This window comes from Mus musculus, chromosome 2 (assembly GCF_000001635.26).
Source record: "Mus musculus strain C57BL/6J chromosome 2, GRCm38.p6 C57BL/6J".
NCBI classification, from domain to species: domain Eukaryota; kingdom Metazoa; phylum Chordata; class Mammalia; order Rodentia; family Muridae; genus Mus; species Mus musculus.
Genome location: NC_000068.7, coordinates 105281538 through 105301818, shown reverse-complemented (window position 1 = coordinate 105301818; position 20281 = coordinate 105281538). Strand labels below are relative to the sequence as shown.

General features: G+C 42.5%; 1 protein-coding gene across 2 annotated transcripts in view; it reads right to left on the bottom strand.

Annotated features, from left to right (window-relative positions):
- Nucleotides 1-20281, bottom strand: part of Them7 (thioesterase superfamily member 7) — a 155519-nt gene that overhangs the window by 78042 nt on the left and 57196 nt on the right. The window contains exons 2-3 of one of the 2 annotated variants that reach the window (NM_028747.2): nucleotides 17134-17218; nucleotides 3851-4093 (exon numbers count right to left, since the gene is read on the bottom strand). In NM_028747.2, the coding sequence (NP_083023.1) occupies nucleotides 3851-4093; nucleotides 17134-17183 (293 nt within the window). In that variant the 5' untranslated portion in view covers nucleotides 17184-17218. The remainder of the gene's footprint in view (nucleotides 1-3850; nucleotides 4094-17133; nucleotides 17219-20281) is intronic. The other variant, NM_001159638.1, reaches the window with a different exon arrangement.

The window sequence follows — 20281 nt, the reverse complement described above, 5'->3', positions numbered from 1 at the left end:
CTGTGATAAGGAGGGCCCGATCTCTGACAGCTGTTCCCCGCTCTTCATCATCATCTGAAACAATCAGGAAGCATTAGAGAGTACTCTTCCCTTTACAAAGGTGATAATTAGATAACAAGCTGAGATTAAAGTAATTACAGTCAGACAGCTGGCGAGGCAGTACAGTCATGTTGAAATATTGTTGGTACTTCAGCATCTGGTTCTAATAACGGCATAGGCTAAAGGATTTTACATTAATTACAAAACATAATTTAATATAAACATATTTAATTACAATTGATGAGCGATAAACTGTTCAAGAAAGACTTAACCCCTTCCATGTGTCAAAGCCATGGGAACTCGGGCAAACTGTGGCTTGTGCTGCCATCTTTCCCTCTTCCAGCCATACCCTTCACAACCTCATGACCCCTTCTATTGGAGTAAAGCCCCTCACTGAAGGAATATTTCAGGCAATGATGTTGCTGGTAAACCCATGGGTGTCGCACTCATGCGCAGCGCCTACCATCTTTGAGTGGCCCACGCATGTGCAGTGATCACGGACTTTGGAATGCGGAGCAACAAGGTTGCACTGCTCTCAGGCTTGGCACCTTGCCTGGTACCAATAGTCAGGGTCTTGTCACCACTGGAAAGTCAATGTGTAAGAACACTTAAGGTTTTACCTGAAATAAAACATTATTCTGACAGAAATTCTCCCTTACAAGCTGCCGATTTTAATACCCCCCCAGAACTACTTGAGTGCCTGTTATAATACCACACAGACACAATCTCCACCAGAAAAGAACTCAACCTCCATTAACTACACAAGATCCTTCCAGGTGCCCCTCTGCAAATGGGAGACACTCAAAAGCCACAAAAGCTAAACACTGTTAAGTCGAAATTACACTGAGGTGGTCAAGTGTCAACCCAAAGAGCGCCCACGGCTGACTCTTCCTAAAAAAGAATGTGTGGCCTTGAGCAAGTTGGAAAATAACTGTCAAAATCCTCTATTTGAGAAACAGTAGGAAATTACCGCAATATCTTTGCCATTTGCTCTGGATTTTTTAAAGTATAATATGCACAATTTATACTAGAAAAGAGACAGTTTGTCAGGGTAGGACGATGGCTCAGTCAATTACTTGCCCAGTAAGCCCAAGGACCCAAGCCCAGCATGGTGGCACACTCCTGCAAGGCCAGCACTGGAGAAGCAGAGACAGAGGGATCCCTGGGGGCAGCTGATCAAATGGTCTACAGAAATTGATGAGCTCTAGGTTCAGTGACAGACCCATTTCAAAGAATAAGGTGAAGAGAGATTGAGAAAGACACCCAACAGGATCGATCTCTGGCTTCCGTGAGTGTGTGTGTGTGTGTGTGTGTGTGTGTGCGTGTGCTGTGTTTGTACGCATGCACACACACACACACACACACACACACACACACATGGGGGGTTAGGGGGCAGGAGAAGGGAGAGAGGAAGCAGGGAGGAGAGAGATTCTAAGTGAAAGTTGTTCTGTATTCTCTCTTACAAAGGGAAGAAAAACTCGAATGTCCTAACATGGAAATCTGCACTCTGAATAGGAGCCGTACAGTAGTAGACAGATTAAGCTCCTCGGCCAGTGAGGAAGGAGGCAGGATGGAAAGTATCCAGCTCAGCATTTGCTAGTCTCAAATTTCTCTCCAAGTCATTCAAATGAAAACTTCTGAATCAAAAGAAAAAAAAAACCTAAAAGAAAACTCAAGGTGGAAGAAAAGATTACAGATCGTGTGTGTACATATATACACATATATATGAAGAATATACACATATATGTATATATCCAGAACATGAAGAATATACACATGTATATGTATATATCCAGGATATAAAACATACTGTAATAACTCAACAACAAACACAACTAAAGGAAGCAAAAGATTTGAACGAACATTTTCCCAAGGAAGGTCCCAGCTCAATGGGAAGAAGACACCTGATATCATTAATCACCAGGAAACCAGGGTCTGAATGGAAATATGACCAATTCCAGTCCACATACAATATAATGACTGCAATTTTTAAAAACTGGTCATAACAACAGTCAGTGCTAAGATGGACAGACTGGAACCTCATACCCTGCTCACAGAAAAGCAAACACAGTCTGGAAAACACAGTTACACAGAGCCACCACACCACCTAGGCGTTCCACTTTAAGTATGTGCTCAAAAGCACTGAGAAATGCCTGCACACACACACACACACAAATGACATGAAATGTTCATAGCAGCATTGTTCATAATATCCCCCACATAGGAACACTCTAAATATCTGCCACCTGATGAATGAGCGGATAGAGAAAATGCGGTTCAAGTGACAAGTCATAGTACTCAGGAATAAAGTACCGGGAGAAGCTGTCGCAGATGAACCAGCCAAATGCCATGCCAAAATCACTCATGCAATGCCACTTATATGCAAAGTCCAGAGGAGAAAAATCCAGACAGACGGGAAGCAGGTAATGATTGCCGGAAGATAGACGGCGAATAGGTAGAGGGTTTCTTTGGGAGAATGATGGGAATATTCTGAAATGTGATAGTAGTGCTGGGTATACATACATTGTATATTAAAACTCAAGAAACTGTTTATAATCTAAAATGATTGAAATGAGACCTGGAGAGATGGCACGGTAGCTCAGAGAACACAATGCTTTTGCAGAAGTCCTGAGTTGGATTCCCAGCCCTCACAGCAGACTGGTTTTCCAGCTCCAGGGAAACTGGTGCCCTCTACTGGCCCCCACTGGCACTGCACTTACATGCCCTTGCTGGCATACATACATATATACATTATTTAAAACTGAAAATCTTTGAGTGGTTGAAATACTGAGTTTGCTGTTGTGTAAATTTTACCCCCCATTTAAAAAAAAAGGCTATCAACTTATGTGGCTTGAGTTCAAACCCACTAGGAAATCCTAGGAGCTTAAATAAACTGTGCATCTCAACGTTACCTCAGTTAAGAAGGGAGGAAGCTGTGGGTGTCCATATACAGGTTCCATCAGCCCACAGCTGCAGGCTGCTCTTAGGAAAGAACAGTTCATCAGAACTTCCGGTCTGCCTATGAAAGTAGTTCTGTGAGCCAAAGAGAGATTTGAGACAGAGAAATGCTGGCTCTGTGTTCCACTGTACCTCCAAAGGACACTCCGCCAGGAGGCTCTATTTTTTGCTATGCCGGCATTTTTGCTATGCTCTAACAGTTGAGGTAAATGAGAAACTGAATAAGATGCATCAGAGAACGTTCTCAATAAATGTGAGTTGTTTGCATAGAAGGCTCAATAAGGTTTAACAATTTTATCAAAACAGTTGAGCTCACTGCAAGACGAAGATAGGCTTCATGCCGCTTTCTCTATAGGACACAGTCTCTCCGATAGACAATTAAATTAACCAAAAACATACTAACCACTCTTGCAAGCATGCTGATCAGACAATCAAGTCATCAAGGCATCCAGAGGATATAATAAGCAACTTTCCATCTCTCCTTTTCCCTTCCAAGTATCCTCCGTGGGGAAGGCAGCTGCTTTTCTCACAAAAAGGCCTTGAGGGTTGATGTTAATATCTGCTCAAGTTGCCCCACATCTGAACATCATGTGGTTTGTTATGTAGGTGTTTATTTGAGCTTCAAATAAACACATTTGCTGACAAGTTAGTGTAAAGGACCAAGATATGTGAACACCTGAGACCCTGGGAAAGGCAGAGCCATACATTCTCGCCCAAATGTCCGACCTTCTGTTCTCCTTTGAAGAGCCCAATATCCAGGCTGCCCCACAAATGAGCTAGGTAGCAGAGAACCGCTCTGCTCTGAGTCCCAAACAAGGACACACAGCAAGGGCAGCGTGAGATTCATGCCTACCTGATCAGGTAGTGGCTGATTACAGTGTCGAAGTAGCTGTAGTACACAGCGTTGTTCACGTGGCTATTCTGGTCATTGTCCTGCCACCGGGTCTGGATGGGGAGGAAGTATCCATAGGCCTCCAGCTGCCGGTGGGGATCTTCGGCTCGCTGATTGGCTGATGATGTAGATACGGAACGAGCGGCATTTCTAGGAAGAAGCCTCCATGCCCAAGGAATCATAGTGATTGCTGCGTCAGAATTCCTTCAAGGGAAAAAGCAACCGTGGATGTGAGTGTCCGAGAGATATCTAATCTTAGTTTTTAAAGCAACTGCATACAATTCTGACCACTGGTTTCAAAAGGGATACTAGGTTTCTTTTTTAGGAAAGGAATCTTATCACAAACTCTAAGTACTTTCCTAACGGACTCTTAATGTCAGTGGGATGGCTCAGTGGGTAGAGACGCTGATGTCAACGCTGGCAAGCTGAGTTTAATTCCTTGGACCCACATGCTAAAAGAGTATGAAAATAGAGCTCCTCAGAGTTGTCCTCTGACATCCAAACACGCAAGCTCTGCCCACACACAAACACGCATGCACACACACACACACAAATAAATGTAATTTTAATTTTTTTAAAGAAAAAATTCTTTACTAAACATGTTTTGTCACACAATACAGAAACAGACAGAACCTTTGTTTGAATTTTTTTAAAAAACAGAGATTTTAAATGTGTTTGCATGGAGTCTTTTGTTCTACAAAGTATTTTCAATAACATAAAAATCTAATGAAATCTATAAAGTACTCACAGAGTACTATACTATAAAGAGTATAAAAACACAGCTCAGGGCATCAGTATAAAATAAAATGTTCATCAGAACATATTCTCAAGAGGGTCTGACAACTGTAAGTTTTAAAAAGTAAAGCATAATAAATTCTTAAACAAATTATATCTTATAGGAGAAAATGCACTTTTACAAAAGGAAAAATGTAACTATATTCATTATTAAGAAACATTTCCATGTGTGTTATTCCAGTCTTATAGATCTGGATGTACCTTTTAAAATGGGGTTCCCTCCGTATGTGTTGCTTTGAGCTCTTTACAGAACGACAGGCCACTAATGTGTGTACATATTCACCTGCCTCTGTGGCAGCATTAAATTCCATTATATCTCATTGCACTGATGCGCCAGAATTTATCACGTCCCACACTGATGCATATTTAGTGTTTTGATTCCAGTTTGGGTCATGAGATGGAAATCTTTCCAAATAAATCTTTATATGTATTCACCGTTATTTCCTTAGGATAAATTCCTAGTAGCAAAATTGCTGGGCCAAAGGACAAATGAATTGTTAAGGATTTTGATATAAATTAATACCCTCTAGAAAGACGGTACCAATTTGTCCCCTCCCTAGCAATGCATGAGCAAGCCAATTTCCCTGTCAATTGTGAAATGCTTTGTCAATTTGACTGTGTTCTCTCATTTCCATATAAATTTAATGAAATGTGCTAAGTGGAAAGATGACTGCTAGTACCAGCAATGATGGAGTAACTCAGATCAGAGTGAGCTTCTCTGTGTGTGAGAAGATGTTGCAGAAGCTGCTGGAAGCTGTTAGGACCTGAGGAAGGTGGGCTTTACAGACCACAGCCCAGGGGCAGGATGACACACCCTAGTGAAGTACTCCGTAGCCACCTATTATAGTTCTATCAGGATCTAACAATAGCTGAGGACATATCAGAGAGCTGGAATATGTGTTCATTTGTTTGTTTGTTCACTCCTTGCTGTCTAAGGCATAGAAGCCTGAACCTTAAACATGCTCTGAAAATGTCCTACCATTAAACCCTGGCCCAAATATGTGATGTTCTTGCTCTGCTAGAAGTGGCAGTGGCAGTGACATCCGGAAGGAAAGCAAGCTTCAGAGAGGAGACTGATAACACTGTTCCTATTAAGGCACTCAATGAGGCATAAGCTCATTGAGTGAGACAGAGAAAGGACCCAGCAGGAAGCACAATGGTCATGAGGCTGAAGGTTTAAGAAGAAAATAGGAGTCTTATGGTGCTAATGATACAAAAATCAGCTTTCAAGGCTTCTGAGGAGTAGGACAAAGGCAAGTAGGTGGGGAGACAGGGCATTCAGAATTCATGAAGAACTTTACAACTTCCATGAGAAAAAGGATTTTTTTAAAACCCAATTGAAAAGCCCACAAGGGCTAGGATGTAGCTCAGTTGGAAGAGTGTCTGCCCAGCATAGACAAAGCCCTGGCTTCCATGCCCAGGCTGACATAACCCAGGCTGGATGGGCATCCTGGTGCTAAGACGCAGAGGCAGGAAGATCAGAAGTTCAGGGCCACCCTTGGCTGCATAGTGAGCTGAATAAGCTGTGGAACTCTCAGCGCACAGTACAGAATAGTGCACATCTATAAACTGACTCGACAATGTACACAATGTTAAAAACTTAAAGTGACTATCTACCAAGAAATCCAGTAGTCCAATTAATAAACAGGGCAATGAGATGAACAGATAATTCTCAAAAGATAAGGTACAAACACACAATGAACACATGAAAAAGTGTTTAACATCCTTAGCCATTAGGGAAACGCAAATTAAAACAACACCCAGATTCTCTCTCCCCCAAATCAGAATGGCTACCGTTAAGAAAAAATAACAACAACACAAAAATTTGGGGGAAAATGTAGAGATAAGAGAACTCTTATAAAACAACATTGGGAGGAGTGTAAATTGGGAATTAGTCCACACATTGTGGAAATCAGTACGAAGGAAAAGAAAACAAGAAACAAAAAACAACAACAAAAACAAAACAACGAAAGCAGCCATACCATTCCTGAAAATAGGCCCAAAGAAATCTGATCAGCAGACCCCAGAGACTCTTCACTTCGGTGTTTATGGCAGCCCTATTCGCAAAAGTCAAGCTATGGGAGCCCCCCCACCCCCCGTGTCTGTCGAAGGACGCATGGATAAAGCAATGTGTTACAGTCACTCATAAAGAAGAGTGAAATCACATCTGTTGGAGGAGGATGAAAACTCACGGAGACTACGAAGCTAAGAGAGCAAACCAGACTCCGAAAGACAGACATGCCCCTGTGCTTAAAAGGAACCATGATGAGGCGAAAAGATGCAAATGTATTTATTTCCATACTTATACTTGCAAACAGAAACTCGGGAAGGCATGTTAACACGGTGGCAGGGGAGAGGAAGGCACTGTACATTTCTGCTGGTGTTTTTGAAATCATTTTGGTTTGGGATGATGGTTGATGGTGATATTATTAACAAAACAGGAAGATGTAAAATCCAACATGAAATAGAGACAAAGGCGAATAAAGCCAATGATTTTTTAAATAAAACTATCACACTAAGCAGACAAACATAAATTTTGACTAAACAGTCTGGAGACAAAAAATGACCAGTTAACAAATATCAAGTGTTAGAGTTATAAATTTTTGTAACAATGGGGTCAGTAATTCTGGATCAGCCTTGAGTGAATACAAGCCTAAAACAGTGAGTAGAAACAGTGAAAAGAGTGTGAGCCAGAAAAGAAGTATGAGCCAGATTCCTCACCTGGAGAAAGGGCTTAGACACTACCCAGAGAGGCTGGGGAAGTGGCTCTGTGGTTAAGAGCACTCCCTGTTCTTTCAGAGGAGCCAAGTGCAGTTCCCAGCATCCATGCCGGGCAGTTCACTACTGCCTGTAGCTTCCGCTCCTTGGGATCTGTCCGACACTCTCCTCTGGCCTCCAGCCACTTATACACACCACATGCACACTTCCACAGAAACCCACATAACCCACACACACAAACACAAAACTGAAGACATAAAACAGAAAGACTAAAATTAACTTTCTAGCATTAGACTGGATTTGTGAATATGAGAGAGAGAGAGAGAGAGTCTCATCAATCCTGTATGTACTCAGTATAGACATAGAGGCTGTCCAGCAGCACCTAGTATCCAGTGTTTAATTTCTAAGTACTATTGTCCCCCCATAAGAACCAGAGACTTTGAAGAAATGCTGGATTCTGGTACTAGAGCAGAGGAAGTAGAAGAGAGCCACAGAACACTGTTACACCAAGTATTCAGAAATGCTCAGAGAACTACAGAGGGATGCTGTGCACTGGCTTGCTCATTCAGCTAGCTCCCTTATACACCCCAGGGCCATCTGTGCAAGGAGGGCATCACTCACAGTGGCTGGGCTCTTTCCCATCCATCGTCACTCAAGACAATGCCCCATTAACACGCTTATAGGCCACTATACACTGCCTCAAACTTGTGGTGTGAAATTAAAGAAACAAAAAGCCTGTCATCCAAGATACATGTAAAATGAGAAAGTTCTGGGGATGGAGAGATGGCTCGGTGGTTAAGAGTACCTGTTGCGCTTGCAGAAGACTAGAATTTTGTTCTCAGCACCCACACTGAATGACTCACAGCCTCCTGTGACTCCAGTTTCGTGGATCAATACCTTAAGCATCTGTCTATAAGCATGTGACCATACAGACCATACACATACATCCAAATAAAGATAAAGTGAATTTTTAATGAGAAGATTCTTGTTCTTCTAGTTGTTTTGTTTTTTGGAAACATGGTTTCTCTGGGTAGTCCTGGCTGTCCTGGAACTCACTTTGTAGACCAGGTTGGCCTCGTACTTGTAGATATCCACCTGCCTCTGCCTCCTGAGTGCTGGGATTAAAGGCATGAGCCACCATGTCCAGCTGAGAGATTCTTAAGTCTACATTTTTACTATGAGTTTTCTTAAGAAATCAGACTTCATCATTGTGCCTTTTGTTAAAACATGAATGCCATCCACATAAACACTCAAAACTCTCCACGAGGAAGAAAGCAGATACTGAGTGTTCCAGATGGAATTCTGATTGGTAGCTGTGGGAACATGGAAAGGAATAGTTCTTAAAAAGCAATCAGATAGGACTGTAAGATCAAGTCACAAGGAACCATGGCATAAGGCACTGACAACCAGTAATGACACTGGCCTCACAGGTATTCACACGCTACAGATAATTTTAAGGTCATTCTGAGCCCTTTGAGAATGTGCCTTTAAGCCACTTAGCCACACAGGAAGTTGTCACTTTGCTGAAGTCTAGGTGTATGGGGGACGAGGGGAGGCAGATCTTGTCTTACAGAGACATTCTTCGGCAGCCGTGAAGATATTAGCTATTTTACCCAATTTCTTCCAAGCTGAAACATAATAGAACATTACAAATCTGTTTTGATGTTACTTAATCTAATGAAAAAAAATGTTCATCTCTTTGATAAGTGCTCATTAGCCATTTTTTTCTGACATAAACAGACAAGAAAGATGTTCCCTGGCTGCATTTAAAACCCAGCTCAGCTAATTACAGTGCAATGACTCAAAGAACAAAGTCAGCACGCTGAAGTTTCGCACTTGAATTGTCTTTATAGTTGAATTAAAAATCCAACAGAAAAATTAAAAGGGCCCCACCAAGTGCGATTTGCACTCAGATGGAGCCAGGTTTAAATAAACAGAGGCCGTGCTCAGCTCACAACAGAAGTTTTCAATGCCAACTGCTCTCTGGCTTTGCTAATGGAGGAGGGAATGGGGGAGAAGGGCGTTCTCCGTTTGGGGAGCCGTGATGAGTGAGTGTGTGAGTGTGTGTGTGTGTGTGTGTGTGTGTGTATGTGTGTGTGTACAATGGATCCATTTCACTAAGTCCCCTGTGAAAATAGAAACCAAGATGCAGACAGCATCTGGTCAAGGTTGGAGCCAGCCTTAGACCAGAGGAAAGAGTGAGGCCAGGTGGCTCCTGCTATCCTCCATCTTGCTCAGCCAGGCTTCTGGTTTACAATGTTAATCTACTATAGCAGTATCCTGACAGAGCCTGAAATAACTAATGCCATGTCCCCGAAAGATCTGATTTCAGCTCCAGGAAATAAAAACTCTAGCAAGCATAATCTGAGCTTTTAGCCATCCTAAATGTGGATACTCAAAGGATTACTCATTTCATTTATTTTAAAAATATTTCTTTTATTTTTGAGATTATACTAGAGAAACACCATTTCTTCTTCCCTTCCCTCTCTCTAAACCCTCCCATATACCCTCCTTGACCTCTTTCAAATTCATTCCCTCTTTCTTCATTAAGTGTGTGTGTGTGTGTGTGTGTGTGTGTGTGTGTATGTGTGTATGTGTGTGTGTGTATGTGTGTGTGTGTGTGTGTGTGTGTGTGTGTATGTGTGTATGTGTGTGTGTGTATGTGTGTGTGTGTGTGTGTGTGTGTGTGTGTGTGTGTGTATGTGTGTATGTGTGTGTGTGTATGTGTGTGTGTGTGTGTGTGTGTGTGTGTGTGTGTGTGTGTGTGAATATCTATGCATACAAACTGCTCAGTCTGCAATGTTACCTGAATGTATATGTCTTCAGGACCATTTGGTTTTGTTAGTTGTGTGCTCTTCTCTAGGGAAGACTTTTTCTCAGTTCTCAGCATTCTTTAGTTCTTCATTAGAATCGAGACCTCCAAGGCTTGCTCCCCACACCTCCCAGAGTCCCTGTTAGCATGTCTACTGTCCTTGTTCAGTTCACTTTCAGGTGGCCATGTTGGTGAGACCTTATGGGTGTAGCTTCTGACATTCCTAAGAGACACGATCTCACAGCAAACTCCATGATCCTCTGGCTCATACATCTCTCTGTCCATTTTTATTATAAAGTATATTCACTTGAAGCTAGAAATGTATAAAATTATTCTGGATCTTTGGTGTACAAATTATGCTCATTGTGACCCAAATTCCCACCACAGAGGAGCAAGAAAAATTAATTAAACATAGCCCACTTTCTTCCTTTCCTTAAGAAGCCAGTATTTAAATGAATACCTAGAGTTTTATTAAAGTTCATCTAAATGAACAGCAAAATAACAAGAGAGAAGTCTGCTACTAAGTTCATTCGGTGGATGGCTGCCTGAGTGAGTTCACTGATGATGTCAACAGTCCTTAGATGGATGCTGATGTTTAATCTGTGTTGCCTATTTAACTGGATTTATAATCACTTAGGAGGTTGGTGCCCCAAATACTGGATGTGCATGTAAGGATGCCTTCAGAAATCTAATTCCAGAGGGACCCCCCTCCCCCGAATAAGTGAAAACAGCATCCACGGGATGGGAACCCATGCAAATTAAAGGAAGCTGTAAGAAAGGCAGCATCCCAAGTGCTGGCATCCTTTTCTTCCTGCTTCTAGTCAGGCATGGTATGAATTGCTTTGCTCTACACCCTACCTACCCAGCAGTATGGACTGACACCCTTGACGCCATCAACCCAATACGTCCCTCCCCATTCAAGTTGTTTTTATCAAGCATTTCATCTAATACAGGAATTGACAAAAAAAAAAAAAAAAAAAAAAAAAAAACATCTACATGTGTCTTGCAGTAACTCAAATTGCCCCTAGCCTTATTGAATAGGAAAATGGCTGTCTTTCATTAACCAAGCTGCAAGCACAGCACAGACGCATCCTGAAGTCACATGCAAAGCTTGGAGGTTAAGTGTGATCCATTTAGCATCTATCTCCTTCTCCAGACAGAGGCTCTCTGAGAGCAGGAAACCAGGCTTACTTCTGTCTAGCAGTGTTCTTTGATCCTACCAGGCATTCAACACATAGGTAAAGAGTGAATGGATGTATATTGGTGGGTATTTAGGATAAAGCTGTGACTTCAGGGTGTGCTCTATAAAGTAAACATATGCAAATTTTAATTCAATTTAAATAAACAAGTTGAAGAAATAAAGCTCTAGAGAACTGAGCCAAAACATGTGCTTGCACTTCAGCTCCAAGCAGAGACAAAGGCCATAGCATGGCTGTTACAATCTTGAACTTAGAGCAGCAGTGACTACCTGCATTAGATTGCATGGGGCTGGACCCACCAACATTCCATCATGAACAGAGTGGCACTCCTGAGCCCCACCCCTCACAGAAGCAGTTAAAAGTTATAGAGGCAGTAGGAGTCATAGTCCTCAATATGGTAAATTGCCCTTGTTCCCATCTACGCTCACACAGGAGACCCTAATGAAATGCAATGGAACATACACCGAAGGCCATGAAAGTAGTTGGAGGACTTGTTGGAAAAAGAGGGAATTCAGCAGGAGGGGAAATGGGATAAGAGCAGACAATGGGGAAAATATGACCAAAGTACATTATATACTATATGTAATAATTAACAGCATTGTATGTAATTATAAAAAGTTAAAGCAGAAGAAAGTTTAAGAGGGCAGGGGCTTTATGTTGGAACATGACTTTGCAGGCTCTAGGACCTAGGTCCTACTGCCACTATCACACACAAAGGAGGTTAGAAACACGGTTCCGAAAGCACAATGCCCAGAAAGTGAGTCCCTTTCTGAAGGACTCTCCCCAGGAATAGTTGGCAGTTATCTATCAGTTGTTCTTCATTTGTTTGTTTATGACAGGGTCTTTTTTTTTACCAGGCTAGCCTCAAATTTGCTATGTAGGCAAGGATGTTTGTAAGCTTCTAATCCTCCTGCCTCCACCTTCCAAGTGCTAGGACCACCATGCCTGGCTGTTAGTCCTTCTTTACATGTAAAGGAGAAAGTCCGCTGAGTGTTTGGGTTTGGGGTTGTTGTTTGGTTTTTTTCTACTTTCATCTTTGAATGTTTAGCTTTTCCACCTTCGTTTCCTCTCTGGTACTTCTCGCTCAGCCTACTTGCTGTAAAAACAATGTGGAGATGCTTTAGAAACCACGGTTACTATTAGATGCAATGTGGGGATCCTTGGAGTCTGCATTTTAAGTGGTTATCATGATTATTATAAAGAGCGGGCTTTGCTGATGTTGTATAAATCAATTCCTAAAGGATTGGGACCTTTAAGAGGTGTTTAGGTCACAAGAGCTCCATCAGATGGTTTTAATACCTGTTTTGATAAGTGAGCTTCCTTTCATCGCTTTTCCATTTTCGCATCAAGTTAAGGACAAAGTCCACATTGCTCTTCTAGATGATATAGTATGTAGGGCACTATCTTGGGAAAGAGAGGACAGATCCTTACTGGAAGACTCCACACCTGGTGGTCCCTTGATCTTTGACTTCTCAACCTCCAGGACAGTAAGAAATAAATTTCTTTCTTTCTTTTTTTTTTTTTTTTTTTTTTTAATGAGTCACCCAGTACCATCTAGTCAAGAGCACAATGGTATTAACTAGTAAATGAAGAGACAAAGCCCAGAGGCTTAGGTTCAAACACGAAATGAAGAGGCTAGAAGAGAGGTAAAGAAAATGAAGGTCAAGAGAGGGAAATCAGTTAGCGGCCCTGAACCTGCTTCCCCTCTACAAGCAGGAGAGACTGCCCTACAGTTCTGAGTGTAGGTGTAAGCTGCATTGTCAACTGCACAGAAACAGGGGGGAGAACTTCCGGTAAGAACCAACAGTTTTCACTGATGACAGAAATACTACATCCATCATGATGCACGTGACTGTTAAAGGCAAACAGTCTTTGTCTGAGTGGGAGTGAAACACAGCGCAGTTGTTTCTTTCTTTCTGCCTCACTTGGAAATACACCACGACAGTCTCAGGGTGACTGCTTTAAATTCCAAAGGGCCAGCAAGGCAAAGGCCTAGAAACTACATCCCTGGGATGAGAAAGAGCATCTCACAGCATCAAGAACCGCTCCCATGCCACACAGGAGGCCTGGCCCTCTTCCCCATCTCAGCTTCCACGGCACACAGGAGAAGAAAACCCAGCCTTTCCCACATCTCAGATCAGCAGACAGCAAAGGACTTCACATGGACAAATCAACATACAATTTTAGATGCATATATGCATCTTTATAAATATATAATAAATCCATTTATATTTTGTCTCCTTAAAGCATTTCAAGGTGGCTTACAGTAGTATACTAACAATTGCAAAGTATCACACAGGGGGAAATTGATAAGAAAGCCAATCATCTCTTCCCTGTCTCTTTCAGAGTAGTAAAGTCATAATTGTCAATGAGGATGGCCCCATGCCTGATCTGCATGAACCTGTTCACCTCCTACAGCCTATGCATTCAGCTCCAGCATCTCTGCCCTGGTTACTCAATATGTCCTTGACCCCAACAGCTACTGAGCACCAGAAACACAACAGTAATAAAAAAGACTCCATCCCCCACAGACTTCATTGACTAGGGCTCACCATTCCTCCAACAGTGAAAGGAAAGCTTAAAAATAAAGAACTGGCAACATTAACTTAGAAAGTGCAGAGTTAGAAAAAAATGGGACAGTTTCCAAAAACTTGAAAGGCTACACATGATTAATCTTTTTATTTGGTTTTAACCTATGCTATTTTATTTGCACTTTTACTCGAAGACTCTGTAGCTTCCATTAAGACTTAAGTAAATTATAAATTACAAATGAGCATGTACAGGATGACATGAAAGTAGAGAGACTTAATGAAAGTGTTCTAGAGTTAGCTGTCTGGGTTTCAAATCCGAGTCCGGCTGTTAGATATGATTTTAGATTAGATTAGTTTCGATGAATTAGATGTGACTTTCAGCAAGTTATTTAACATGCCTGAGCATAAATTTCTTCATCTTTAAAGTGTGAATATTAATATGTCATGAAAACGAAATGTCATGGTGTATATAAAATGCTTAGCATGAGGGTTGGTGGTGGTAAGTGTTCAGGTGGTAGCCACTAGGTATTCCTCCCTATGCATTTGAAAATACGCTGTGTAGAGATGGAGATGGTGTCAATGGTGAGATGAGCTGACATGTCATCATCTCGACCTCTGAAAACGAACTAGGAGATCCCACAGTCTAAAGTTAGAGCTCATTAACTCAAAGAAAAGACTAATATCTAAAGCACTTTTAAAACTCACAAATTAAAAGCCAGGGTAGATAAAGGCAATGGCCATAGAGACCAAAGGCTTGAGTTTGATCCTAGAACTCACACGGGAGAGGAAGAGAACCAACCCAAATCTGTCCTATGACCACCATACACATGTCATGGTATGCCGTTATGCATGCTCATGCACACACACACATGTACATGCACACACAAATACACAAAAGCAAAATAAATAAATGAATGAATGAATAAATGTTTAAAAAACAAAAACAAAAATTTCGTGTTGAGTATACATGTCCACACCTGTAACCCCAGCATTTACGAGACAGGGACAAGGTGAATCAAAAACTCAAGAGCAGTCTGGCCTACATAAGGAGATTTGCCCCAAGAAACCCAAGGGCTGGGAATGTAACTGGGTGGTGAGATGCTTGCCTCATATGTGCAAGGCCCTGAGTTAGATCCCAGAACCACAAACCCAAACCAAACTGTGATAATGTGGAATGAGCGGCATGGTCTCCATCATGCTTGGGGAGGAGCTGAGCCAGGGAGCTTAGAAATTTGCATCCTACTAGATAATTCTACATTTGAATTTGAACCAACTGGAGAGTAATAACAAAGGAAGCATGCCAAGGCCTGAAGAGATAGCTGGATAATCAATAATGCTGGCCACGTCAGCTTGGCAACATGCATTCCAACCCATGGCCCACAGAGTGGAAGAAGAGCTCTCCTACATTGTCCTCTGACGTCATGACCATGCATCACACATACGCACACACACATAGATAGATAGATAGATAGATAGATAGATAGATAGATAGATAGATAGATAGATAGATAAGAAAGATTTTTAAATGCCTGCAACCCCAGTGCTGTGTAGGGTGGAGGCAGGAGGAGCTCAAGGGCTTGTCAAGTCAGCCCAGCTTCGGGTTCCATGAAAGAATCTATCTCAAAGGAGTAAGGCCGAGTGACAAACCAGAACAACAGATAGCATCTTCTGATCTCTGTGCACATGCATATACTACACATACACACATATACACACATTCACACACACACTCATACCTCGCATACACATACATACACAAAGAAAACCAGAAAGATGAACCAGAGAGAAGAGGAAAGAGGAGACAATGAAGGAGGCAGGAAAACAGGTAAGTAGACAGTCCTGAACCTCTCTAAAAGAACTGAAGGCAGTTTTCAAATCACTACAAAGTAAGAGATCCCAACACATGAGATAGAATTGAAAAAAAATCACTGATTAAATAACATTGAGATACAACAGAAAATCTGATAGCAGGCTTTCTGTTTTATCTCAGGACCTGGGCTGTCAAATGTCAGTATTTTTCCATCAGAACCTGGCAGGCCTTGTCTTAGTCGGTCCCCTCCTGTATCGCAGGCGTTAAGCTCTAAAGAGCTATAGCATCTAATCCTGGAGACAGCTAGCGATGGTACTCCCAAATGTGGTTCCTTTGTAAAATGTTCACCTGGGGAGTGAGCATGCAGAGGAGTCATTAGTCTGAACATTTCAAATGTTTGCACTATAGTGATGAGGAGGCAATTCAATCAATAGAGTATTCACCAAGCAATCATGAGAGTCAAGTAAGACTCTCCAAACACATGTAAAGAGCTGGGTGTCCAGGGTGCTTCTAACTCCAGCCCTGCAAAGGCAGGGGCAGGTGGAGCCCTTAGAGCTGGCCAGGCAGCCTAACCTAATTTGTGGATTCCAAGCCACTGAGAGACAGACCTTGTCTTAAAAAAGAGAAAAGGGCAGATGGAACCGCACCTGAGCACACGTGTGCACACATACATACAAGCACACACACGAACATGCAGAGTTTGCATTTGAACCCTTGAAGCAAAATTAAAGACAACATCTAAAAGTGCACTTGCCCTTCTCGGGCAAATCTTAAAGTAAATTGAATTTTCAAAGGTACTCTCTGGTTTCCTACAAAATAATATTGTTTGTTTGTGATCAAAAGCTCTTTTTGGTGCTCTTAGTCCCACATTGTCACATTGCCTACAAAATCCACAATGAAGCCTTTGAAGCTCCAGAGTCAACACAATGTGTTCAAAGCAGACAGGAGGCACTGGGAGCCAATCTGAAACATGCACACTGTCTGCTGGGGGGTTTCCTGCCGTCTCTGTTTTATTCATTTACACTAATGTGTGAACGTGAGGTCTGAAAACATTCTGCTACAAATAAAACCTCCAAGATTTACATGTAATTTCTGGGCTTATCCTTGGGAAGGAAGGCACAATCTGTCTCTTCAGACAAGAGTAAAACGCTTGCAATTCTCTTTGAAAAACAACGTCCAATCTTCCCCTAAATTGAGATGCCAGAGCAACTAGATTGAGATTTAAATCAGGGAGTAAAATTAAGCCAGGTACACCAGGGTGGAAGGAGAAGCAGTGTAGACAGTGTGGAAAATAGCCTATGAATTCCAAATGCTGTCTGCCCTCTACCCACTGGAGATCTTGACTTCCAACAAATTAGAAAAATAAATTGGCAGCTCACCTGTGATTCCAAGGTAAACAGATATTTCTCAGCAGCCGCCTCATGGCCATCTTTTGAGCAGAGCTCCTCTCAATTCCATAAAAACCTGAAGAATAACATTGACTCTTAGAAACAATAACCTATGGCAGGGCTCAATGGAAGAGCCACTGGGGTCTGCAAGTTTGCCGACTTGTTAACATTCCTGTGACTTTAGGGGAAGTGGGGACAGCTAGATACTCAAAGAGGCAGTGACGACACCACCTAAGGCCCAGTGAGACTCCATTTTGAGTTGGGTTTTGGAAGCTCAGACCAATTTCAAGGAAAGACTTGATTTATCATTTCTGTTACAGCAGAAATGAGCTGATCATTTTATTTCCATGTGTGTGTGTGTGTGTGTGTGTGTGTGTGTGGTATGCACTTTTATGTATGTGTGTGGGAGGTTTGAGGGCATGTATGAGTGTGCAAGTAAAGACCCCAGGTTGAGATCAAGCACCCTCCTTAATGGCTCTTCCTACTTATTCATTGAGGAAGAGCCTCTCAATCAAACCCAGAGCTTGCAGATGTAACAAGTCTTGTTGAGCATCCCATCTCTGCCTTCTGAGGCTGCAATTACAGGCAGGTCACCACACCCATAGGGCTTCACATGGGTTCCTGAAGATCTGAACTCTGGTCCTTCCACTTTTAGAGCAAATAGTTAACCACAGAACCATCTTCCCAGCCAAAAGAACTAACAGCCTGTACAGGCTTGCCAGCTAAGATTCTGTTAAACTTCAAAAGATGTGCTCATCTGTTAGTACTTACCATCAGAATTATAGGTTTGTCCTCTATCTCTCTAAGGCTCAATACACCTTACAAAAAGTCATAATTCTGCATTCATCTACTCTTATCTCTGGGTTCTGTAACAGCTGAGGCCTCTGCTGGCACAGCACAGCGGGTTTGTTGGAGAGGAAGGGAGATCATTTGGGTTGGAGGACTTTCTTTATGTCTGGCATCTATGTCCACTGGTAGGCTGGCCAGAAACAGACCTATCTCTCTAAGGCCAGAGTGTTCCAGGACTCAGCCCAAGGTGGGTATCTATTTAGTCCAAATTTTTGCCATTAATAGGACATACAAATCGATCAAAAGGCTTGTGTGACTCCCTGTTGGAGGGACATTGTCAGAGATGCAGGGCTCTTCTGTAAAGTGGTCTTGGCAATAGTTTGAGGACAGAAGAGGAGTGGTGGGGAGATTTACATTAACCCACATTCTGTCTGAATGGACTTCGGGTCAAAAATACACCAAATGCTGAGAAGCGCTGACCAGCTGAGAGCAAAGGACATGTGGGCTTTGTGCGCACCCACTCTCTGCAGAGACGTGGGGAGGAGGTGGGAAGTACATTTCTAGAAGGCAGAGCAGACCATTATTGTCCGCAATGGAGACACTGATGGGTGGCACCGCAACAGATGCTGGCCATTAGAATCTGAACAATAATCCTTAAACATACAGAGAGAGAGAGAGAGAGAGAGAGAGAGAGAGAGAGAGAGGAAGACAGAGGAGGAGGAGGAAGGGGGAGGAGGAGGGAGGGGGAGGGAAAGGGAGGGAGGAAGGGAGAGGGAGGGAGGGAGGGAGAGTGTGTTTAAAAGTCACAAAGGTCAGAAAGAAATCAAAGTGACCAAGGAACCACTTTAGGAATAATACGAATCTATACCTCAGCATCATATAAACTTCCCAGTGCAGAAGATGAGGTTTCTGGACAAATTCAAATTGGCCCAGAGCCTTTTTTTTTTCCAGGACACAAGGCTGGGCTGCAGCAGTGTACACAAGTGGATGTACAGTCAATGGGATTACATCTTCCTAATTATTTTCTGCATGAGCTTTGGGGCACACACACAAAATGAGATCAGCCGGGACTTGCTTCTTGAACAAATCACTCAGATTTAAACATTGCTCACATAAACAAAGAGGGGGAGGGGTGGGTGGGAGGGAGGTTCAGGCTGGGAAAAGACAGAGAAGGGCTTCTTCAATCACAGTTGCAAGGAACAAAAACCTGGAGGGGAAAAAGAGTTGTTGGACCGCCACCAAATCTCCCCCACTGGAGACAAGAGCCCATCTGCTGAGCTAGGCAACTTCCCTCTAACTACCATTCAGTCCACGTCTCTGCAGAGATCTGTCTGCGGAGCTGGCAGATGGACCCCTCTTCCCCCAAGTCGCTGTGTTATTTGTTTAATAAATTTAATTAATATCCATACTGCATTGGACTGCTCCCAGAAAAGAGGCCAGAGTGCTCCCTTTCCCCCAATGAGTGGTTTCCCAGAAAAAAGCAGATAATGGTGCCTCGGGGCCACTAAAAAATTAAAAGTACCCAGTGCTTCCATTACTTTGCATGGATTAATTTTTTTCTTGCTCTGTCCTGATATATTTTTGATGCACAATTCCCCAAATAGCAGACTTCCTCTTCTTTAGAGTCAGTTCGACTCATTACAGTATTTTCAGAACACTGTTGAACCCCACGTTCAATACTTTTATCTTTTCCCATGAACTGGAGGAGACCATGAGGACAAGAAGGTCTGATTTGCCAAATAGCTGGCTCCACAGCCATTTTTAAGGCACATCAAATCACCCTGACCGCACTAAGCATCTATTCTTTTCCAAGTTCTAAGAATGCAAACATGGCTGCTGCAAACATGGAGGACGGGGAGGATGGTCTGGGGAGGATGGTCTGGGGAGGACCGTCTTGGGGAAAAGTCAATAGCAGCAGCTCACTCTTTGTTGAAAGTCAAGTCCTCCCAAGCAACAAGTGTGACCAAAAGCTGTGCTCTTCCAGCCTTGTTAGCCACTGGGCTATAAAAGAACTCAGAAACTGGGCAGTGGGGGCACACACCTCTGATCCTAGCACTCAGGAGGCAGAGGCAGGAGGATCTCTGTAAGTTTGACGCCAGTCTGGTCTATAGATTGAGTTGCAAGACAATCAAGGCCACATGGAGAAACCTCTCCTCCGCCAAAAACAAAACAAAACAAAAACAAAAAACCAACAAACAAACAAACAAAAAAACAACAAAAAAAACCAAATAGAAAAACAAAAATGCTCAGAAAATACAAGAGACTAGATTTTAGAGAGGTGGATGAAGGGTACAAAGAAGCATTTATTATATATTATTATGTGTGTGTACAATATTTAGTATTTGTCTTA